General features: G+C 43.5%; 1 protein-coding gene across 1 annotated transcript in view; it reads right to left on the reverse strand.

The window, feature by feature from the left end:
• LOC121283542 (heparin cofactor 2-like) overlaps window positions 1–19,008 on the reverse strand; it is a 37,205-nt gene extending 18,197 nt beyond the window's left edge. The window contains exon 1 of the mRNA XM_041198245.1: window positions 17,997–19,008. Within this exon, the coding sequence (XP_041054179.1) occupies window positions 17,997–18,810 (814 nt within the window). The 5' untranslated portion in view covers window positions 18,811–19,008. The remainder of the gene's footprint in view (window positions 1–17,996) is intronic.
• Window positions 19,009–25,308: the final 6,300 nt, after the last annotated feature.

Genomic DNA, 25,308 nt, shown 5'->3' on the forward strand with positions numbered 1-25,308 from the left:
CCATGGCATTATTTCAAAGAAAAGCAGGGGCGTCTCCCTGATCTTGAAGCTGATATTTATTTCTTAAGCGACATCACTAAAAAATATTATCTGGTCATAATTACATTGTTGTTTGTGGGAGTTTGCTGTGTGCAAATTGGATGTTGTGGTTCCTACATTACAACAGTGAGTACACTTCAAAAAGTACTTCATAGGCATTAAAGCGTGTTGGGTCTTCCTATTTTCCTGGTCTGCCCACTGAATCATCATCGAAGCAGACTAAAAATATTTTTTTAAAAAAATTGTTCCAGAAACATTCTGTGGCTCAGGGCACATAAACATTTCTTATTGCAGTCAGCATGATTAATGTGCAGAAAATAATTTCCACAAACGTTTACATAATGGCCAGAATGGGTGAAGGCTTGTTTTGAAAGTTGCTAACAAATCAGTAGTCTTGGAGATGGTGCAACTCAGATTTGACAGAATTCTAAGAAGGATGAGGAACATCAATTATGTGGAGAGACCAGAAAAGCTGAAAGTGTTCTCAGAGCAGAAAGGTTAAGGGCAGATTCAATAGAGGTGTTCAAAACGGAGTAAATTAGCAGAAATGTTTCTGGTGGTAAAGGGTTGCTAACCAGAAGACACAGACTTAAAGCTAACTGGCAAAAGAATCAGAAAAGAATCAGGAGATGAGGAGCATTTTTTTTTACACCCACGAGGAATGTGCCACCTGAAAGGGCGGTGGAAGCAGATTCAATGGTAACTTTGCAAAGCCATTTAGATGTAAATTTGAGAAGAAAAAATCTAATTGCAAAGCTATGGGGAAAGAACAAGGGAGAGAGACTAGCTGGATCATTCTTTTGAAGAGCTGGCTATCATAATTATAGCTTTGAGAACCATAGGACTGTAGCTTTAAGAATAACCCTGTGTTGTAAAGTCACATGATCTGTGGAAACCAAAGAATTAGCAGCATGGGGAGCCTCTGGGAGAGAGTTCTTCTTTAGTTATAGAGTTTGATGTATACATATAGTTGCTGCTGCTGTCTTGTAAATAAAGTTAAATGTATCCACCAAGAAGAGTTGCCTGGAAGATCAACTCTATAACAAACTGGTGACGAGGATAAATCAGATCTGATGCTGTATCTTGCCAAGCAATTGTGAGTATCTAAGATTATTTAAAAAAAGGAAGATATACTCATCCAAGATGCCACAGTTTGGCAGCATTGATCCCTTTGAAACAGCCAGAGACGACTGGTCTCAATATATAGAAGGTCTTGCATTTTTCTTTCAAGCCAACGAAATGATGGGGGAGGAAAAGAGGAGAGCGATTCTCCTGAGTATTTGTGGGAGCAAGACCTACAGTTTAATTCAAAGCTTGACAGCCCCCAGTGCCCCAGATTCAAAGACCTTCAGTGAATTAATAGACTTTGTTAAGGGACATTTTCAATCCAAGCCCTCAGTCACATTGGAGAGGTTCGGATTCAATTCACGGAATAGAGGCCCGGGAGAGACCTTTGCAACTACATGGTGAAATTAAAATTAATGGAATATTGTGATTTCAGTGAAACTCTCAATGACATCTTCAGGGACCTTTTGATATATGGCACGCAGGAGGACGCTATTCAGCGAAGATTGCTGGCTGAAGTGAATTTTGATTTAAAGAAATAGCACTGGTGATGGAAAGCACTGTAAGGGATTCACAAGTGATTCAAGGGGCGCAAAATGGTGCCATTCTCCTAGTCAGGTGGGAACAGTCAGCCAAAAGTGACGTGAACAGTCGGGACTCTACCGCAAAACGGGAACAGCCCCTGCTAACCGAAAATTTAGAGGAAACAGCTTAGCAACAAAGTCAAACTAATTTTTATCAAAGTGGAAACAATCATTCTCCTAATGATTGGCAATTTAAAAAGGTAGAGTGTTATTTTTGTCACAGAAGTGGACACACATTGAAACATTGCAAAGCAAGATTTAAACAGGCTTCCAAGCAGCAAACAAAGTCCAATGAAGTCTATAGTGTGGAAGAGCCAGAAACGACCAATTCTGAAATTAATTCATTATTCAACATGAAATTTGGGAAGACAGAACCAATTATTGTCACAGTGCAAGTGAATGGTAAACCATTAAAAATGGAAGTAGCCACGAGTACTTCTACCACTGTAATAGGAGAACACATTTTCAGATATTTAAATAAAGGTGATCAGCAATTAAATTTTGAACAAACATCTGCCAAGTTGGAAACGTATACAGGCAAAAGTAATCCAAGTAAAAGGTATCACCAGAGTGACTGTTCATTATAGACACCAGTTGGCACAGCTACCAGTGATGGTGGTAGAAGAGAGAAGACCAAGCCATCTAGGTCAAAATTGGTTGAGGAAAATTAACCTCGATTGGCCAGTGAGATTTCAAAAGGAAGCTGGGAGAGTTCCTGAGTTGAAAAAGGAACAAGGCAAGGTACTTCAGAAAGAGCCTGGAGAGTCCAAGGACCACAACTGGATGAAAAATGAGTGTGTAATCATTCAGCAACCTGAAGAAATGAAGACTGTCTTAAACAACAACATGGAAGAACAGCAGAAGAAACTCAAGGAGACTCTGCTGAATGACAGAGTTCAAGATGAACTGTGAGTTTCGCGAAGAAAAGGAAAACCTATTGAAAGACTTTCACATGCTACAAGGATCCCTCAGGTCAAAGTTTGTATCTCTGGAAAATTACAAAAAGAAACAGGAAGAATTTAACAGAATTTAACACTTTGACAAACTGAAGAACCAGTTGACAGAGAAGACTCAGCTATGTTCAAGATTCCAGGAGGAAGCCAGCAGATACAAGAAGGAGACAGAAGAGCTGAAGGATCAGCTAAATGAAGCTAAAGAGACTTTGAAAGCAAAGTCGCAGAACTTTCAAGATGCAAGTAGATAATGAAGTCTTGGGTAGCTCAACTACTGAACTAAGACAAGCTGAGATTGCATCTGAGAGAAGTCTGGCTGACAGTGAAGTCAAAAAGAAGGCCAAGACTAAATTCTGTGGTAGAAAGAAGAAGATAAGTAGAAAAAAGATGCAGAATTACTGATGAGGCACCGTCTTCGGACAAGACTAAGCCTGATACTTCCCAATTTGGAGGGGAAGGTGGAGAAAAGTCAAGGGAACCAAAAAGCAACTTGTGATTTGAATATTCGTGAGTGACAATTTACTGTCGGAGAAGCAGTATATGTGAACAATTTTGGTGGAGGACAGAAGTGGTTACCTGGTATAATGAGTTCAGTGACTGGGCCATTGTTGTACCACCTGGAAGTGGAGCGCCGGATCACCCGTAAGCATGTGGATCATTTAAGAAAAAGAGAAATACCCCAACAAGATATTTTTCCACCTGTAACCATTACTGAACTTGTGGTTCCTGTTGAAGTTGTTCAGCCAAGAACAGACATGCCCGATGTCTTTGTCGGAGTGGAAGATACTGAACTACATGTGCCTAACAAGGTACCTGATGTTAATATAGTTCCAGAGAATTTGGTTCCTGCCAAAGAATCGGAAGTTATGGAGCAGTGACATTCCACGTGGATCGGGAAACCACCTGAAAGACTCAACTTGTAATTTCATGACCTGTGTAAATATTGTAATGTCATGAGATAAATATCCTTGTAAATATAACATGTACAGAACAGTTAAAGTCAGGGGGGAATTTAGTAATTATATTTTTGAGAAACATAGGACTGTCGCTTTAAGAATAATCCAGTGTTGTATGATCACATGATCTATGTAAACCAATGAGTTAGCAGTGCAGGGAACTTCTCGGAGAGAGCTGTTCTTTAGTTACGGGGCAGAATTTTCTGCTTGTCGGGTGGGCGGGCCCAACCCAATTGCCGGCTGGCATGGAGCTGATCACCGCCATTTTACGTGGGTGGGCAAATTAAAGCCCACCCAGCGTGATGTCCGCTGGGAAGCGCTGTGTGGTCCCTGTGTGGGCAGGAGGAATCCTTGAAATCAAGAGTGCGCTCTTTCGCGCATGCACATGAAAGAGTGCACGTTTCCCTGAGGCTAAGTGCAGCCTCAGGGAGATTGCCTGGACTTTGAAAAATATTAAAAATAGAAAAAAAAAATTCCATTACATGTCCCCTCGAGTTGGGACATGTTCATAATTTACAGAACATCTTTTTACAATTTTTAAAACCCTGCATGAAACATCATCCCGCCGCTGGATGAGGGTTCATGTTTTATCTCTTTGCCACTGGGGCTTCTGGCCGACCCGCCAACCTTATGGTTGGACGGGCAGGTCCTTTAATTGTTTAAATGATCCTGTCAAAGGCCTCAATTGACTATTGACAGGTCAGCGGACCCGCAGCTGATTTTGCTGTGCCCCCACCTTCCTGAAAATTTAACTGGGGCGGGATGATGTCGGGGGTTCCACCTGACATCATCCTGCGTCATTTTACGCATTGGCGAGTGTGTCCCACCCCCTGCTCGCCGATGGCAAAATTCTGCCGGTGGAGTTTGATGCGCACATGTAGTTGCTGCTGCAATCTTGTAAATAAAGTTAAATGTGTCCACCGAGAAAAGTTGCCTGGAAGATCAACTCTGTAACATTGGCACAAGCGCAATGGGCCAAACGGCCTCTTTCAGTAACATTCGCTGAATCTACCAAGATTTGGAAGTGTTCTGTAACTGTTTTGAAAAGGTTTCCTCTGAATAGCAGGCAAACTGAGAATATCACCAGTTTACATCCAATTAAAATAGGGGCTACTGTGCTGGGACACATGTTTTAAAGAAAACTGCCATCTAAGAATTCAACAAAATTCATTGCTGCTGAACGCTCTGCAGGCTGTTTCCTGCATCCTACCTTGTTGCTTTTAAATTTCCTTTTGCTGCGGGATTATTATTACTTAAGGTGATCCCATGCAATCCCTCCACCTGCCATTCTTCTAGAGGTTGAAACCTCTGTTAAAACAGCAAGCTATGGAACTGCACAAGAATGTCTTTTTACTTGTGGAAGCTAATATTCACACAGCACAACATCAAGGTGTCAGAATCCGAGAAACTCCAGCCCTCCACGTGGGAGGTTGAATAGTCTGATCTGGTGATGTCTCTCCTGTGGGGCTCTCCTTTAGGAGGATTAGAAATACCTTCTTTTTTTTACCCCTTTTTGTTTTCTTATTCACAGTGATTGTTGGAAGATGGAATGTTACAATTCTTGATGTTAATACTTGCAGGCACAAATTAAACTATTGCAATCCTTAACATCAAATAGAAAATGACAACCATAAGCTGTTCCATGAAGCGACTGCATCAAAGTCATCATTTGGGGTGGGAATGAGGCATGCAGAGCAAAAGGCAGAGATTTGATCCCTGGTCTATGTCGAATTAGCCATTCAGATTGGGGTGTCATAATTAGTGCTCCTGGACTTGGGAATGAGAGAAAATAAAGATCAAGATTATTTCTCCTTGTGGAAGGTATGTGGTACCAGGTGAGAGAATACAACTGAGTACCAATATCGCATTGGGTGTGAGCATAGCTTTTTCTGGAGCTGGACTTGACCCAAAAATCTTTGGAGTCACAGACACCAATGGAGGAGAGCTGACAACTAATTATGTTTTGAGAGCTGCTGATAGTTACTGAACTCGGAAGAGTCAGTGTCTTTGGAAAGAAAGCCTTGCATTTATATAGCACTTTTCACAACCTCAGCTTTCCAAAGTCTAATTAAACACTTTTGAAGAGCAGTAACCGTTGTGATGTAGGAAACCAAGATGCCACAAACAGCAATGTGATAATGACCAGATTTTCTGAGGAGTAAATACTGGTCAGGACACTGGCGGGGGGAATGGAGTGAGGGGTGGTGGTGAAGAACTCCCCTACTCTTCTTCAAAATAGTGCTATGGGATGTTTTACAACAGGCAGGACCTCAGGTTAATGCCTTATCTGAGAGATAGCACCTCTAACAGTGCAGCACTTCTTTAATTCAGCACTGGGAGTGCCAGCGTAGGTTTTTGTGCTTATGTTCTGGAGTCAACTTAAGACCATAAGACATAAGGGCAGAAGTAGGCTATTTGGCCCATCGAGTCCGCTCCGCCATTCAATGGGATCATGGCTGATCTGATAATCCTCAACTCCACTTTCCTGCCTTTTTCCCATAACCCTTGGTGCCCTTACTGATTAAAAAACTATCCAACTCAGCCTTGAATATACTTAACGACCCAGCCTCAACAGCGCTCTGTGGTAGAGAATTCTACAGATTCACTACCCTCTAAGAGAAGAAATTCCTCCTCATCGCTGACTTAAACGGGTGACCCCTTACTCTGAGATTATGCCCTCACATTCTAGACTCTCCCACAAAGGCAAACAACCTCCCAGCATCCATCCGGTGTCATGTTTATAATGTTATTGGAAATTATTTTTAAATTAGAATTGTATTAGGGCCTGTGTCTATGTGTGTGTCTTAATTGGATTAAAGCCAGCTAGTCTGGGTGCTTTGATGTATAGCAGTTTGAGATGTTAATTAGATAAAAGTAAGGAGTAAAAGATAAAGTGCAATTTGCATTTGTTGAATAAACCATTCAGAAGAATGGGTAAAATCTTGCACCCAGCTAGGAGCCACCAAGCAATGTGGTTATATTACTAATAAAATTGGTGTAATAAAAGGATTATTGTTGGGAGAGGTAAAATTTTAAAAACCTAGTAATACAATGGAAAATTTACATTCAAAGGGAAAGCTGGGGATAAACCAAAAAGAGTTTGTGTGTGTGAGTCAGAAGCATGTAAGAGCTAACCAGCCTGTAAGCCTAGGACTGTGTCTACAAAGGAAACAAATTGCAAGGGACCTATTTTGAATTTGCAAGGTCAAATGTGCTTATGGGTTAGTGTTGCCTTGGTGAAGATTTACCTGGGAGTGATTAATTTGGGGATTTATTTAAATGTTATTATGGTAGTAATTTGTAGACATATGTATGTGTTTAATTTGCTGTTAAATTAATAAAAGTTTAATTTTGTTTTATATAAAAAACCTTTTGAGGCTTGGTGGTTTTATTTCTGAATTCAGAGCTGCATCTCAAACATATCAATTGAAAATATAGGTTATGACTGTTGTTCAAGTTTCCCACTGGGATTTAAACAACTCAGCCTTTACCAACTGCTGTGTCATAATAATTGGGAGCTTTTGACAGGATAATATTTGTAATTCCTTGATTGGTTTGGAATTGGTGAATTGCAAGGTTACGAGTATGAGAAGCACTTTGATTTCAGGAGCTGGTGAGGATTTTTTATAAGTGGTGAGACTGCAAGATGGCTTTGGCAATTGCTAAGACTTGTCTGGGAGGAGAAGATACAACTCTAATTGGGTTACAAAAAATAACGAAGAGTAAATTAACAGAGTTGGCGGATAAATTACAATTGGGGTTACATGCGGGGGTTGGGAAATCCGATATAATTAAAGGTATAGCACAGCCTCTAAAGTTGGAAGGGACACCTGACACTACTGAGTCACAGCTGGAGGTAGTGAGACTTCAGTTACAAATGAAGATGCCCAAACTTGAACAAGCAAAGGAACTGAAAAAACTTGAATTAGAAGCAAAGGAAAGAGAAAAAGCATTTAAAAGGGAGAAAACAGACAGGCAGGAGAAAGAAAGGAAGCTGGAACTGGAATTTCAGGCAAGAGAGGAGGATAAAGAAAGAGAGGCAAGAGAAAGAAAGAGAAAGGGAATATCTGATTAAAAGGTCGGAAGTTAGAAAAGAGAAGTCAGATTCTGAGGAGAGTTCTGATGATAAAAAAACCTTTAACCTTAAACCTAGTGGGGAGATGTTTAGATTTGTACAAGCTTTTCCAAAGTTTGAGGAAAAAGACATTGAAGCATTCTTCATTTCATTTGAGAAGATAGCTAAACAGATGAAATGGCCACAGGAGTGCTGGATGTTATTGTTACAGTCTAAGTTGGTGGGTAGAGTGCATAAGGTATATGCTTCGCTGTCTGAAGAAGTATCAGTGAATTATGATGTGGTGAAAAAGGCTATTTGTAGTGCATATGAGTTGGTTCCTGAAGCATACAGGCAGAAATTTAGGAATATGAGAAAACAGCAAACTTATATTGAGTTTGAGATAATGAAACAGTAATTTTGACCAGTGGATACGGGCATTAAAAATAGAGACAACATATGCATCTCTTAGGGAAGTAATTCTTTTGGAATAATTTAAAGACTCAATCCTTCAGTAGTGAGAACTCATGTTGAGGAACAGAGGATTCAAACTGTAAGATAAGCATCAGAGATGGCTGATGATTGAGTCAGTTCATATAGCTAAATCTTTTTTTTTTGTCACCCTTTCGAATTGGAAAAGGAGAGAAAGTGGGAAGGTGAAAGGAAGGTAGGAAGTCAGGGAAGAGGATTAGCTGGAAATTTCCAGGAAGTTTTTTCTCAGAATAAAAAGGAAGGTGCTGAGGGCAGGAGCTTCATTCAAAAATTGAGGTGTTTTAATTGTAATAAAGTGGGGCACACAAAGTCAGTGAGTTGGAAATTACAGGGAAAATCTGTTGGAATTATTGGGGTACTGAAAAGTTCTGGAAATAAAAGTACTGTGGGTTCTGAGGTTCAGGCGCAGGAAAAGCCAGTGGTTCACGCATAGGTAAAACAGGAAGAATCACTGGTAGGTAACAAAGTGGGAATGCGTTCACAGTTTAACCAAGAGAATCCTGGGGAGCAGGTTGCAGAAATGTTTAAAGGCTTTGTGTGTGAAGGGAAAGTCTTTCCATGTGTATAGGGTGGAGAGACACAGGGGCTAGTCAATCCTTAATGCTATGGGATAGTGACATTTGTTGTTCAGAGGGAGTATTGCAGGGGCAGGTGATAATAAGCGAGGTTCATGGAGATGCTAAACCTATCCTCTTGTGAAAGATAAATTTAAAGAGCAAGTAGAAAACAGGTGAAGTTATTGTTGGGATGGTGGAAAAATTGCCCATTGCAGGGCTTCAATTTATTTTGGGTAATGATATAACTGGGTCACAAATGTGGGTGAAGCCTATTGTAATTGAGCAGCCTGTAGAAGTGTTTTCAACAGCCGTGTTACAGAGAGAGCATTCTGGATTGTTTCCAGATTGTTTGATAATGAGGTCACAGGCACATAGATTGAAGCAAGAAAAACAAAAAGGACAGGCAGTTCGAAGGAAAGAAGAAGGTATCAAAATCCAATTAGCTGGCACTGTGTTTGATAATATTGTTCAGGAAGAAAAACTATAGGACAATTCAGCTGAAATGTTTAACTCAAGGAGGTTAGTGGAGTTACAGAAAAATGATTTGCAATTAAAATAATTATATCAGAAAGCTTACTCAGAAACAGAAGCAAAATGTATTCTAGTATGTTTTTACCCTTAAGGGAGATATTTTAATGAGAAAAAGGAGGCAGGATCATGTCTCAGCAAATGAAAGCTGGAATGAGGTGCAACAGATTGTTATCCCATTAGGATATAGAAATGAGATTCTGAGAATTGCTCATGAAATGCCAATGGGGGACATTTAGGAATTAGAAAGACATAGGAAAAGATATAGAGGTATTTTTATTTGGACTGGATTGTATAGGGGTGTAGTCAAATTCTGTAGAACATGTCACACATGTCAGGTAACAGGGAAACAACAAGCAACGACTAAGCCGGCGCCTTTAATCCCAATGCCAGCATTTGAAGAACCTTTTACCAGGGTCATGATTGATTGTGTAGGACCCCTCCCTAAGACTAAAGGTGGAAATCAGTACCTACTGACAATAATGGATGTATCTATCAGGTTCCCTAATGCGATACGTTTAAAAAATATTACAATGAAGAAGATTACAGAAGAGTTAACTAAATTTTTTACAAGATATGGGGCAGAATTTTTCAGTAGGCGTGCAGGGCTGAGCCCGACACGCCAACGTGTAAAATGATGCGCTATGACGTTGGGTGTATGTCCACTAAGGCCATTGAGGATCTAATTAAAGTTATTGTAAACGCTACCTGTCCAACCTCAAGGTTGAAGTGCTCTTTCATGCACATGCGTGAAAGAGCACTGACCCCCCAATCTTCCTCCTCCCCTGCCCGCACAAGTAGCGCTGAACGCTACTGCTCGCTTATTATGCTGGACGGGCCTTACTTGGCCCACCTGCGTAAAATGGCGGCATGGAGCCGATCGCAAGCCCGCCCGCCAACTGAAAAATTCTGCCAATGTACTTCCTTGGGTAAACCATCAGATCAGGGTTCAAATTTCATGTCACAGCTGTTTAAGGAAGTAATGAACAGCTTGGGTCTAAAACAATTTAAGTCAACAGCTTATCATCTGGAATAATAAGGAGTTTTGGAAAGATGGCATCAAACTTTAAAAACTATGATGAGAGCGTATTGTCAGGATTATCCACAGGATTGGGATACAGGAATTCCATTCTTGTTATTTGCTATTACAGATGCTCCTATTGCATCGACTGGTTTTAGTCCTTTTGAACTAGTTTATGGTCATGAGGTAAGGGGACCACTATAATTGGTTTCTTGAGAAATCGGTGGGTCAAAATTCAGAAGCTATTCTCCTGGATAATGTATCAAAGTTCAGGGAAAGATTGAACAGAGCATGTGAGTTGGCTAGGGAATATTTAAAGATATCACAGCGAGTGCTGAAAGTGAAGTCAGATAAGAAAGCTAAGGCTCACAGTTTTGTTTCTGGAGAGAAAGTACTAGTTCTGTTACCAGTTCTAGGTGATTCATTAAATGCAAGTTTTAGTGGATCTTACAGGATTGAAAAGAAATTGAGTGTAAATTATTTAATAAATACTCCAGATAGAAGAATGAAGCAGAGGGTGTGTCATGTAAATGTGCTTAAAAAGTACTTTGACAGGGAAGAGGAACAAAAAGAGGTATTAGTGATAGTGAATGATGAGGAAGAGGTAGAAGTGCAGGACTCTGAAATTGATTTTCCTCAAATCAAATTGGTTAATGAGTGAGTACTTGAAAATTTTAAATAAAATATTGAGTTACCTTCCAAAGTGATTTGGAAAAGCTATTGCAGTCACACAAACCCATTTGTGGGAATAAATTGGGGAAGACAGATTTAGCTATACATTATGTGTCTGTACAGGTTTCATCTTCAATAAGGCAACATCCTTATAGATTAAATCCAGCAAAGTTATCACAAGTTCAAAAATAAATTGATTTCATGCTTCAAAATGATATCGAGTCTAGTTGCAGCAACTGGAGTTTGCCTATTGTGTTGGTGCCAAAACCAACACACAGACTGTGTGTGGACTATCAAAAAGTGAATGCAGTGACAGATTCCTATCCTATACCACAGTTGGAAGATGCATTGAGAAAGTGGGACAATCAAAATTTATCACAAAGATTGACTTGCTAAAAGGATATTGGCAGGTACCGTTGTTGGAAAGAGCAAAGAAGATATTAGCTTATATGATGCCAAATGGACTATATCAGTTTAAAGTCATGCCATTTGGTATGAAGAATGCACTTGCGACATTTCAAAGACTGACGAACAAAGTAGTTGCAGGTCTAAGTGATTGTGCTGTTTATATTGATGATCTGATAGTTTTCAGTCAGGAGTGGAGGAACATTTACAGCATCTGGAAGAATTGATTTTTCGATTACAAAAGTTAATTTGGTGATGAACTTGGCTAAAAGTGAATTTGCAAAAGCGCAAATTACATATCTAGGCCATACCATTGGACATGGTAAGGTGGCTCCGAGAGATGCGAAAGTCAAGCCTATCGTGGATTTCCCAGTGCTTACAACAAAACAAGAAGTTTTGAGCTTTCTGGGCATGTGTGGGTTTTACCAGAAATTTGTTCCAAATTTTAGCAGTGTGGTTGCTCCACTGATTGAACTATTAAAAAGGAACAATAAGTTTCAATGGACACTGGAGTGTCAGAAGGCTGGGAGTCCTGGTGGGCTTAAGAAAAAGCATGAAACCTCATCTACGGGCGGGATGAGGTTTCATTTTGGTTTTAAAATTTAATAAAATTGTCAATCTAAGTGATGGACATGTCCCAACTCATGTGACAGTGTCACATGAGGGGACATGTCAGGGAAATTTATTTCTGTTGTTTTTAAAAATTTTTTCAGACAGGAGCCAAACTCCCTGATGCAGCACTTAGGGAGATGAATGCGCACTTCCGTGCGCATGCACAAAAGAGTGCACTCTTGGCTCAGGGAATCCTTGCGCTCCCTTGCAGACATCATGCTGGGCGGGCCTTAATTGGCCCGCCTACGTAAAATGGCGGCGTGCGCCAGTTTGGGGGTGCCGATCGGAGGTGCTCCTCTACCCGCCCATTCCTAAACATCCCTAAACATTGGGGGGAAAATTCAGCCCTATGTGCCTGTCTATGTGTGCCTTAATTGGATTAAAGCCAACTAGTCGGGGTGCTTTGATGTATAGTAGTTTGAGATGTTAATTAGATAAACGCAGGGAGTAAAAGGTAAAGTGCAATTTGCATTTGTTGAATAAACCATTCAGAAGAATGGGTAAAATTTTGCACCTAGCTAGGAGACACCAAGCAATGTGTTTATGTTACTAATAAAATTGGTGGAATGAAAGGATTATTGTTGGGAGAGATAAAATTTTTAAAAATCTAGTAATACACTGGAAAATTTACATTCAACGGGGAAGCTAGGTATAAACCAAAAGGAGTTTGTGTGTGTGAGTCAGCGGCATTTAAGATCTAACCAGCCTGTAAGCCTAGGACTGTGACTACAAAGGAAACAAATTGCGAGGGACCTCATTTTGAATTTGCAAGGTCAAATGTGCTTTGCCTGCTGTCTGTTTAAAGGTTATTGTTGCCTTGGCGAAGATTTACCTGGGAGTGATTAATTTGGGGATTTGTTTAAAAGTTATAATGGTAGTAATTTGTAGGCATGTGTATGTGTTTAATTTGCTGCTAAATTAAATGTTTAATTTTGTTTTATATAAAAAACCTCTTGAGCCTTGGTGGTTTTATTCCTGAATTCAGAGCTGCATCTCAAACATATCAATTGAAAATATAGATATGACAGTTGTTCAAGTTTCCATCTCGGATTTAAACATCTCAGCCTTTACCAATGGCTGTGTCATAACACCTGTCAAACTCCCTAAGAATCTCTTATGTTTCAATAAGCTCAGGTCTCATTTTTCTAAACTCCAATGAGTATAGGCCCAGCCTACTCAACCTCCTCATAAAAAAAAATCCCTCCATACCCAGGATCAACCTAGTGAACCTTCTCTGGACTGCCTCTAATGACAGTATATCTTTCCTTAGATAAGCGGACCAAAGCTGTTCATAGTATTCTAGGTGTGGTCTAACTAGTACCTTGTATAGTTTTAGCAAGGCTTCCCTATTTTTATACTCCATTCCCTTTAAAATAAAAGCCAACATTCCATTTGCCTTCCCTATTACCTGCTGAACTTGTATGTTAGCTTTTTGGGATTCATGCACGAGGACCCCCAAATCCCTCTGTGCTGCAGCTTTCTGCAGTCTTTCTCCATTTAAATAATAGTCAGCTTCTCTATTCTTCCTGCCAAAGTGTATAACCTCACATTTTCCCACATTATATTCCATCTGCCAAGTTTTTGCCCAATCACTTAACCTGTCTATAACCCTCTGTAGACTCTGTCATCCTCACCCTTGCCCTCCCACCTATTGTTGTGTCATCTGCAAACTTGGCGATAGTACATTCACTTCCCTCATCTACAACTGCCGTAACTCAAAGACTACAGCGCTACCAACTGAGCCACAACCAAGAGGAGTGGATCAAATAAAAAGGAAAGTGTGTTTCAAAGGCTCGCTTTACCTCCAACCTACAGTTTTTGACAGACGATACATAAATATACTGCGGTAACATCTGTGAAGTTTGGACCCTGTCCAGTAGTAATATATGATCAGGATTTTCCAAGTTTCTCGGGTTACACTATAAACAGATACATTTGATGTGTCGCTGTCTTATTCTCTACTCTCATGTCTGTGCTTCTGGAATTAGTATTTGGTTTTTAGTTCTTCCTAACTGATGGGCCCCTCTAGGCAACATCACACTGCAACTGAAGTGGCCCAGTAATGCAGACAGATATGTGTTCTCACCACACCAGTGAAACAAGGTTGAGTGTCAGAACTTGGGCTTGTTATTTAGACTAAGAGCAGGGTGTTTTGGATGGAAGGTTTTCCCTTCCCACCATCTGGGGAGTTAGCCTCAAACACATCCCCACCCATACTGCCTGCCCCACAGCCATTTAGTGCTCCAACGAGCGTAACTGGCTGGAAGTGGGTCTTCTGCCCTCTGTTGGGAGGAAGTCCCGCCTCAGGGAGCTGCCGGCCAATCTGATTGGCCAGCAGCTCCAGTCCTGCCAGTGCCAGAAGCTGCAGTGGTCAGGACTGAGGCTGCAAGAAGTCTCCGGAGCCTAAGTTCCGGGATTCCAGGACCAGATAAGTTTTGAGGGTCTCAGGGTGGGGAGGATAGGTGAAGCCTGGAGGGGTGGGGGGGGGGGGGGCTGGCCAGTAGGGGGTAGGGGTGTTCCTGGAGAAGCTGGTGGGGGAAAATACCCGCAGCAGCCAGAGATTTTGAGGGAGGGCGCCTAATGTTAAAAGGAGGCTGTTGATGAAGACTCTTCACACCGCCCCCCCCTCTACCCCCCTACTTCCTGCCAAAGGCCTGAGCAGGGTCACTTTTCGGACTCCCCCCCGACCCCGAACTCCTCCCACCAGCCTGAAAATTGAGTCTGCGCAGGCAATGGCCCCTTAAGCAGTCTTAATTAGCCACTTAAGGGCATCATTTGGGGGCGAAGGCTGTAGGGTGGGTGCAGTGGGGCGGCCTGGGCCTCACCTGTCCCACCATAAAATTGTGGAGAGGTCGGGAGGGGTGAGAACCCAGCGGGAAGATCATCCGAAGAATTTTACGCGTAACCTCCACCTACCAGCCTGCCGGCAGGGGAATATAAAATGCTGCCCTAGGTTAAGCCAGTTCCTCCGTTGGTGAAGTATGGAGACCAGGGCTATTTAACTGGATATCAAGCATTCCCCCAAAGTGTGAACCACTTCTGTATTCCCTAATGGATGTTACTATAACAACAACAACTGACCTTTATGCAGCACCTTGAAAAGAGAGAAAGATTTGCATTTATATAATGCCTTTCACAACCTCAGGACATCCCAAAACTCTTTACACCCAATGAAGTACGTTTGAAGTGTCGCCACTGTTGTAATGTAGGAAATGTACCAGCCACTTTGCATAGAACAAGCTCCCACAAACAGCAAATGATAATGACCAAAAACCTGTTTTCGTGACCCTAATTGAGGGATAAATGTAGGGCTAGATATTAGGGATAGCATCCCTGTTCTTCTCTGAAATAGTGCCAAGGGATCTTTTATGTTCATCTGAGAGGGCAGACATTAGTGTTTCATCTGAGAGACAGCATCTCTACCAGTGCAGCATTCCCTTAGTACTGCTTCGGGAGCATTAGCCTAAACCTTTGTGCTCAGGCCTCTGCACCCACTGCCTTCAGACGTGGAGGCAAGCATGCTCTCAACTGAGCTGCAGCAGACATATCATTTAGGGTAGTAGAATACACAATAAACTTTGCAAGAACATAATCAGACAAATAATTGATACAGTGCTGAAGAGGGCAACATTACAGCAGGTGACCAGAAGCTTGATTAATGAATTAGGTCTCAAGGCATTTGACAGGAGCAAAATTAGACAAAATTGATACTGAGTCAAAGAAAAGAGTATTTGGAGCGATGACTAAAAGCTTAAGGAGCATCCTAAAGGAGGAGAGAAAGGTGGCGAGGTTTAACGAGGAAATCTCATGCTATGAGTTTATGGCCTGAGCAGTTGGAGGCAGGTCTCCAGTAATGGATTGAATGCTGTGGGGTGATGAATAAGAGATGATGTAGGAGCACAGGGTTCCTGCAAGATTACAGGACAGGCTGAAGGTTACAGAAATATGAAAAGGTGAGACTGTAAAGAGGTTGAAGCACAAGGATGAAAGTTGTAGATCTGACGCATTCAGGGACTGACAACTGATGTAGGTCAGCGTATACAGGGATGATGGGTGAAGGGGACTTGATGTAGGTGAGGATACCTGCAGAGTTGAGCTCAGGTTTACGGATGGTGGAGGATCAGAGGCTACCAGGAGAACATAGGAATAGTCAAGTCTGGAGTAACAAAATGATGCAGGAGAGTCTCAGCAACAGATGTGCTGAGGCAGAGGTGGATATGAGCGATGTTACAGAGGTGGCAGAAGGTACTCCTTTTTGTAGTGTCCAATGGTTTGATTGAGCTGTGTTTGATTATGTTAGTAAGATGACACCCCCACCCCCCCCATTTAGATCAGTGATGGGCAACCTAGGTTAGTGAGTGGGCCGCATGAGTGACCCTCCTTCAACTCAGTGGACCCCAAGATTGAAATCGGGCACGTGCACTAACCTTGCCCCCATGAATAAGATTAAATACATTTAATGCACACCAAATATTTCATGATGAATTATAGAAAAGGTTTCCACGCCCTCCTTCAGATTTGGAAGCTGTCAAGCAAGTTGGGAAGAACCTATTGGAAATTTTGCTATGTGAAAGGATTGGCATGTTTCGTAATGTCTTAATGTTGTATTTTTTTTGGAACTGATATCACCTCATTGCAAATTAAGCAAAATGGCCTCCCTTTCTGTTCAATAATTGAACCGTAGCTGTGCTTTGATTGAACGCAGAGGGAGTGCACGGCTCTCACAGTCAATGTTGTATACAATCAGCACACACCTCACTTCACATGCTGTTGCTTCACATGTGTATAACTTAATAATACCAATAGGCAAAAAAACTACGTGGATGGAAACCAGCAGAATCTGGCAACCCTGAGTGCGCACAAGTCAGCAAAATGTCTCACAGGACGCGCTCAGAACCTTGATGGGCTTTATCCGTGGGCCACATGTTGCCCACTGCTGGTTTAGATCTTCTTGTACCCCACCATCCATAACTGCCCAAGAGAGTAGGCAGACAAAGCTACCAATGCTGCTAAACAGCCTGAAATTACTCCTACTTTATAGTTTCTACTCTGTCCCCATCCCTCCCTTTCCCTTTCCCTATGGCTAAAATGTCTGGCTTCTGCTTGGCATGTGATTGGTTGCAGACAGAGCCCCATGTACTGCCATGGGGCACAACATATTGGAACGCTAATATGCTACTGTACCTCTTGGAAATGTCACACTTTACATAGTGTAATTCATTTACTAAGGACCTAGCAGCCTTGTCACATGAAAATATTACTGCCTTTTTAATAATGGGCCATAATTTGCTGTGGCAGGACATGTAATAGTGTCTGCTGTTAGTTAGTGTTGACCTTACATGGCAAGTTCCTGAAAGTACAAGCTGATGGCATCACAGTGAGAGAAAGAGGGCATCTCGAACCTGAGTGAACAGAGCCAGGAACTGTAGCTCCTTAATCAGGATTGAGGGATTGTGAAATTAACAGTGTAAGGACCGGGAAGAAAGTGTAAATTAAACTGGATGAATTCAATGTCAAGTCAGATACAGAAAGATAAACAGAGGGAGAAAGAATGATTAGATTAAGAGGGAGAGAAAAAAGACAGAATGGAAAAGTTAAAAATTTGACATTTTAAAAATGTCCAATAATTAAAATCTGAAAGAATGAAACTTGACAAATGCAATTGTTCATTTGCAGTGCCAGGGGGGTTGTTTGGCAATCATTAGCACTTGTCACATTATTAAAAGGTGCTTCCATTGAAATGGACAAGACAACTTACTGTGGCGAATTTAGTTCATGTGTATACCACACAATACAGCAGCCAGATGCCACTGAACACATTTCAGAAGCAAACTGTGAGATGTTGTTGTTGCGAAGCTAACTGCAGAGCCAGTGCAACTCAGGCAGCAACTTTTAATGGCGCATCTGCCCCGGTTTGAAGTGGCTGTAGCATTTGCATATAAATACTAGTGACACCATTACGCTCACTATTATTTTGACAGTCAATTCTAGCCCTGTGCCTGTAAAAATATGTTTCAATCAATGGTTAGAATAACGACATGTATCCTGAAACACTGACCTTTGAAGTGGAGTGCCTGGTAGATGAGCATCACCGTCCGGGGGTCAATGTCCTCCACCACATCCTGAAGCTTCCCCTTTGTGGCCTTTGAAATGAGCTGGTTGAACTTGGTGACTGTTTGTGGGTCCAGAAAGTCCACAGACTGTGCGTGTGCCCCGTAGTAATGTATCAACCACTCCTTAAAGGTTTTCCTGACCTTCAGCCCATCCTTGACATAGATGCCAGAGAAATCTTTGAGTCTGTATCCAAAGTGGTGCTTGAAGAGTCTGTGGATGAGCTTGTGGAAGATGTCATGAAGGACCTCGCTGCCAGTCACCCCTGGTTTGGTGTTGGTAAAATGATCAAAGCCCAGAACCCGGGAGATCTGCTCCTGGGTCTTGTTTGTAGCCCCTACCATAACCATGGCCATCATGGTGGAGAGGCCGAATGGAGAGAAGACCACATTCTTGGAGCCTGACTGGGACCTCAACAAGCTCCTGTAGAAATTGAAGGCGAAGTCAGTGTTGACCAAGGCCAGGCGCTGGACCCGAGATTTGCCCCTAAATCTTTTACGCATGGATTCAGAGTTCTTGGGAGCTGCAAATTGTTTCTTGGTCACTAACATGTCTTCTGGAAAGCTATAGTTGTCTTCTTCATCTTCATAGTCTTCAGGTTCAGCGTAGTCATACTCTTCTAGCTCAGGGACGTTGAGCTCTCTGGTCAGAGTGTTGCTTTCTATGGGCACCACATGTCTAGTATCTAAGCTAGCTGCAGCTGCTGTGTTGCTGAAGAAAGATAGGCCACACAGCAGAAAGCAAGACCAAGAAAACATCATTTTACTCTCCTTCAATGCTCACCGCTTAGTTAGTCCTAGGTGGTAAAGAAAAGAAGACTGCAGTTTTTGAGGAACCTCCTTATAAATCCAAAAAAAGCAGAGATCAGTCCACTCCCTCTAGCATGTAGCTGAACTTAAAAAGCTTCACTTCTCAAATCATCATAGTTTTTTTTTAATCACAGCTGTTACACAACATGGGGTGACCCTGTAGGCTAAATAAATCCCACAGGTTAAAGGCAGACACACAAGAATTCCCTAAACTGTGCCAGACAACTGAAATTAATTACGAACAGAGCTATGGTCTGTTTTGACAGAAAGAAGACTTCCTTACTTTAAATTGTTTCTAACATTTGGTGCAGGAGCTGTAAGTTGTAGCAATTTTTTTTTCCATTGCTAACTATTTCCATGTGTAGGGTGTAGTTCGTTTGTCAAGAGCAGCTGCCAAATGCTTTCTGCTTTGGCTCGGCTTTGACAATCTCTTTACAACAGGTTTTACTGAACAGTTACTGGGAACAGAGTCCTGTTGGCAATTTTAAGGAACTTCATTGGTTTGCAAAGTGCCTTGGGACATCTAGAGGTCACGCCAAGCGCTTTCCTTTGCTTGATTTTTGAACAAAGTTGCTATTGAAATCGAAGTAGGCAGCACGAGTCAGTGGCTCCTGCTCACAATCCTCCAATGCACTTACTGTTCTAAGCTGGCATGTTGTTGGGTTAGTGGCAAGTAAGAGACCTGACACTTCCTAAAGGGGAGGGACAGGAGGAGGTAGAGTTTTTCACTGGAGGAGTGCATCTCACATGCAAACAGGAGGAACAGCGAGCAGTCAGGATCAATATTGAGAAGGTTCAGGATGTGAGAGAGAACATTTACTTGTATTGATGTGATACTTTATCATGCTGTTAAAATGGCTTAAAATGCTTCACACAGCTTTTCTTACATAGAATTTAGAGCACAGAAAGAGGCCAGCCTGCTCAACTGCTCCATGTTGGTGTTTAAACTCCACACATGCCTCCTCCCACCCTAAACAGCTCATCCCATCAGCGTATCCTTCTATTGCTTTCTCTCTCATCTGTTATATCTAGTTTCCTCTTATATCCCTCAATGTTATTTGCCACAACTACTCCATGGGCTAGATTTTACAGTCCCTCACTGGTGGGTTTGAAGACAGGGGCAAGAGTTGAGGGGGAGGCACATAAAATCCAGCCGGTATTGTAAGGTTGTTTGCTGCTTCATTAAGAAGTCTGGAGGCTTGTGTGGTTGAACATAAACCATTTATTGTGAGCACATAAATATACATATATCTCCAACGTACAGCCTTGGTGCTGTCTTCATGCTGACTTCTCCTAGACTGTATACACAGTCTACTATCATGTGACTCTCTACACCATAATGTGGGTGGTACTGTTTCATCAGTCCTACATTAACCCTTGCTAATTCCAATATCTTTACGCTACATCTTCCCTAAGTCCTTACCCAAATATTTTACAATATAATATTTCCATTCTACCCCTTCTCCCTCCCCCAACTCTCTGACTTTACAAACTCAGGTGGTCTGGAGTCTTTACAGCTCTTCCAGATCTCACTCTCTTCCCATTTGGAGGAGTGGGCTGACTTTGTTGGTTCAGAATTGAGATTGTAGTACGTGGTGTTTCAAATACTTGGGTTTCAACGTTTGGTTTACTTCTTGCACTCTTTAGTGTTATGCTTTTCTTTGCCCGCAATCTGTCTTTTTTTGAGTGGATATCATAGGCTTATCCCATTCCTCCCAGAGGGAATGTTCACTCCATTCATTCATAGAGTGGACTGAGTCTGCACCGATTCAGATTTTCACTTATTGCATTCTTCTCAACATTTAACTTCACTTTTTGTTTCATAGCCTTCTTGTACCTTTGTGACATCTCAGAAATTCGTTTGTTCGGATCTTGAACCGTTTGGTTCATTGAAGACTTTTGTTTATTGTGTGTTTTCAAGGTACTAACTCTGTTTGAATCTTGCGTTTCAAGTCTTCCAATTCAGCTTTGAGATGAACATTTTCCTGTAGAATTGTTTCAGGTTTTGTTGCTTTGGGTTACATCAGATAACTTTCCTTCATTCACAGCCATCTGCTCCCTCCACGCTGCCACCTGTTGTTGCAGTTTGCGTACTGTGTGACAGTTTCAAAAAGCTCTCTGTTTAAACCTTTCAGCTGCTTCTCAGCCTTTTCTTTCCTCTGCACTAAATTTTTCAGCTTGAGCACTCTATTGCACTGATATGGCCTATGACCATCTTGTGTTTTGCTCGGGTGTTGTCTCCCCCCTCCCTTGCCCTTTTGGTGCTTTATTGGGAGTGTTCTATACTTTTTCTTTTGGTCTGCGCTCTCCACAACTTGGAATTTAAAATACTTGTCAAAGGCTTTTAATACCTCACCAAATGCAGTTGAAGATTCATCTATACCTTGCCTTATGATTACCTTGTACTTATTTAGTGAAATTGCCAACAAGAATGTATTAACTTGCACTTCTCTGATTACCTACTTAACCCTGATCTAAATGACATCCAATTTTGCATCTAGTTTGGTCCTTGCATTTGCTCACATTGTTCTGGTCATTCTAATTTACTATCCATATCCCTGCTTCATAACAGGGGAATATAGCATTTTTTTTCAAGATGGCGCCATAGTAACATTTTTCTCTCTTCTTCCCATGCTTCTTGGGGTTCAGTAGGCTCCCATTGCTATCCCGGAGCCAATTTTAAAACGTTGTGATTCAAACTAACAGTGCACAATCATTATGCTCTATGTGATTACTGCCGAATATTTTTAAAAGGTTAGTTTAGTCTTTTAGTGAATTTTGCTCACTCTTTTTGTGAGCTGGCTAGGTCCTTTGACTCTGCATTTGATCAGGTCTGGCAATGGATCTCCATGTGCTCTGGTGGAGTCCTTCTCAGCTGCACAGTGGATTTTCCTTCTACCCTTCAGCCTCCACATCTGTAACGGAGCTTTTTTTTAGGCAATCTCCAGCTGTGTCTTCAATTTAGGTGCATTTCTCATAGGTCAGACTGCAGCTTCTTTATTTTTTTCATGCCTTGGGATTTCAGGGTCCTTCGCCTTCTTGGGGTTTTCGGGGGTCCTTCACTTGCTGCCACCATGTTGTAAGGTTGTTTGGTGTCTCACTAAGAGGTCTGGAGGCTTGTGTGCTTGAAAACAAAGTGTTAATTGTTAACACACAATCATGCATATCTCCAAGGTATAGCCCTGTCCAGATGCTATCTTCTTGCTGACTTCTCTCAGATTCTCTCTGCTCACACAGTCTACTCTCATATGACTCTACATCAATTTTTTAATTAATTCGTGGGATGTGGGCATCGCTGGCTAGGCCAGCATTTATTGCCCATCCCAAATTGCCCTTCAGGAGATGGTGGTGAGCTGTCGTCTTGAACGGCTGCAGTCCATGCGGTGTAGGTACACCCACAGTGCTGTTGGTCACAATGTAAGCTATACTGTTTCCCCAGTTCCATTTTAACCCTTACTAATCTGAACACCTATATACTGCAGCAGGGCCCCTGCATAGGGCAGAATTTTACTCTGATTGGGTGGGCGGGCACCCGACCCGATCGGACATGAAATTGCGCAAGATGATGTCGGGTGAGCATCCCGACGTTATCCCGCACTTGCTTGATATTTCGGTCAGCAGGCGCGTGCTAAATTCGGAAGCGCACCCTGGACAATTAATAGGCCAACTAAGGTTATTAAAGGTGCAATTGTCTCTGATTTCTCGTGATCCGTCCAACTTTACGGTTGGTGAATTGGCCGGGCGGACTTTGCATTTTTCATGAACCCTCATCCAAGGGCGGGATGAGGTTTCCATTATTAAATGAAAGAAAAAGAAAAATCTATGGGCAGCATTTTTATCACGTCTGCGTTCAGGTGACTGATTGTGACGCTTGCACATGTTTTTCCCCTGATTTTAAAAACATAATTTAATGCTTTTCAGGTCTTCACCTCCCTGAGGCAGCTCTCTGCCTTCAGGGATCTTTCTGTCAGCGCTCGTCCCCACCTCGCACCCCAGCAACGCTGAGCTAGTCAGCGCGCGTTTCACGCTGGCCGACCGTTAATTGGCCAGCCGGCATGAAATTGCGGTTGGGGGCCAATTGCGGTTGGCAGTCTGTTCCCCAGCCAATCGCGCCCCCACCTGCCAACCTAAAAATTCTGCCCATAGGGTTGCCAACTGTGATTAAATGTATGGGTAGAGATTTCATTGCGTGACTTGCCCCACCTCCAGCCATTAGTCAGCCAACACATCCATCCTTGTGCGGCACTGCCTTTTGACACCAATTGGAAAGCCAAAGGACTCATTACTCAATTGGATGATGCTTGACTGTAAGCCAAACAGACCCCCCCCCCCACCCCCCACCATTTTCAACATTTTTCCATCTGGTAAACAGAAATGTTCAAAGAAATTTACAAAAAAAACAACGATGTTTTTCATGTCCTGGTGCTTTTTCTCCAGGGTTTCGCACAGCAGTGTCTTGCAGATTTATCTTCAATTCCTGGAAACTCCAGACCAATCCTGGAGGGTTGCCAACCCTACCAACACATGGCTGTCCATCCCTGCCCCACCACAATTAAATGGAGAACGGGGGGGAGCTGTTGCGTGGCTTGCCTGCTATTGGACCAATTGAGGCCCTTAAATGGCCAATATACCTGTGGCATTATACCTGCAGAAGGGGGAGATCCATGCCATTTGGTAGCTTAGAAGCTTCAGCTGTGCGAGCTGGTGTTGAGCAAAGGTGGTGGGGGTAGGGGAGCTACCCCTTGCAGAGCCCTGCTGTGTCCATTGGATGCAACCTCGCTATGGTTATCCCGTCTTAACCCTCCCGCCTCTCAAATTAACCCTCTCGTTGGAACCCGCCAGTCCAGCCCCAGTCACCTCTCAGTCCGGCTCCTTGGAGTGGCGGGACAGCCTGTAGTTCCAGCAATGGCCACCGCTCCCGGTGGCGCTGCCGGGAGTACAGAGCTGCCAGTCATCTGATTGGCTGACAGCTCTCCAAGGCAGGAATTCCTTCAGAGAGAGAGGAGAAGAAATCTTGCCTCCAACTACTTAACATCGCACCCAGCATTATATGGCTGCAGGGGGTTGGATAGTCAGTTGCGGCAGGCAAGTGGTCAGTGTGGGGGTTAGGTAGTCAGTGGAAGGAGGGAGGTGGCCAGTGGGGGGAGTGGGTGGTCAGTAAGGGGAGGTGGGTGGTCAGTGTGTGAATCAAGTGGTCAGTAGGGGGTTGTGGAGGTAATCATGGGGTAGAGGTTAGCCAGGGTTGGGGGCTATAGTCGGAGGGGGGGTCGTCGAGAGGGTAGTCCGTGGGTAAGGAGGTAGTCTGGAGGTCGGGAGGGTGGTCAAGGTTTAGTGGGGGGGTGTTGGGAGGGTAGTCAGGGGTCAGTGGTTCCTGGGCGGTCAGGAGGTTGGTCAGGGAAGTATTCAGGGTGTTGGGAGGATAGTTGCGTAGTTGAGGGTTCAGAAGGGTAGATGGGGGGGTGGGGCAGGTAGATGGGAAGGTAAGGGGGTAGTCAGGAGTTCATGAGGATGGTTGGGAAGGTATTTGGTGGCTGGGGGATAATGAGGGTTTCCCGTGGGGGGCCAGGAGGGTGGTTGGGGGATAGGAAGGATGGTTGGGGGGTAGTCAGGGGGTCAGGATGGTGGTTGGGGGTGTTCGGGAGGGTTGTTGAGGGAGGAGTCAGGGTCAGGAGGGTAGATGGGGGTGGGGGGTGGGGAGGGTAGTTGGGGGCTGAGGGGGTAGTCAGGGATTCCTGTAAAGGGAAGGAGGGTTTTCGGGGGTCGTGTTAGTCAGGGGATGGAAGATATTTGAGGGTAGGCGGGAGGTTGGGAGGATGGTCGGCAGGTCCAGTGCATATTCCAGGGGTTGTTGGAGGGGACTGGGGTGTGGTTTGGGGGGGGCGGGGGTGGGGGGGGTGATGGTTGTGGACAGCACTATAGGGCAGAATTTTCAGATTGGTGGGCAGGCGTGATCGGTGGGCCCAGGATCGGCTGGGAAATGGGCTGCCACCCATGGTCAGCCCATGACCGCGATTTCACGCTGACAAGCGAGTTAATGTGGCTCCCCAATGATCGGAAAGAGGAGGGTGGGGACAGGGGCGGGGGTGGGGCTGGGCGCGGTGTGGAGGCGGGGACGGTGGCGGGGGCAGGGCCGCGAGTGGGGGCGGGGGCCTGTCGACCGCTGGGTCCGATGGTGACCCAGTGGCCGGGTTAAAAACGGCCCAGGCGGCCCCTGGAAGGCTGCCTCTGTGTTGTCAACACTCAAGTTACCTCCTGACTGCCCCCTTACCTTCCCGTGTACCTGCCCCACCCCCCATCTATCCTGAACCCTCAACTACCCGACTACCCTCCCAACTCCCTGAATACTCCCCTGACCAACCTCCTGACCGCCCCATCACAGGAACCACTGACCCCCGACTACCCTCCCAACCCCCCCCTCCAACTAAACCCTGACCACCCTCCCAGCAGGTG

Source organism: Carcharodon carcharias, chromosome 10 (genome assembly GCF_017639515.1).
Source record: "Carcharodon carcharias isolate sCarCar2 chromosome 10, sCarCar2.pri, whole genome shotgun sequence".
NCBI classification, from domain to species: domain Eukaryota; kingdom Metazoa; phylum Chordata; class Chondrichthyes; order Lamniformes; family Lamnidae; genus Carcharodon; species Carcharodon carcharias.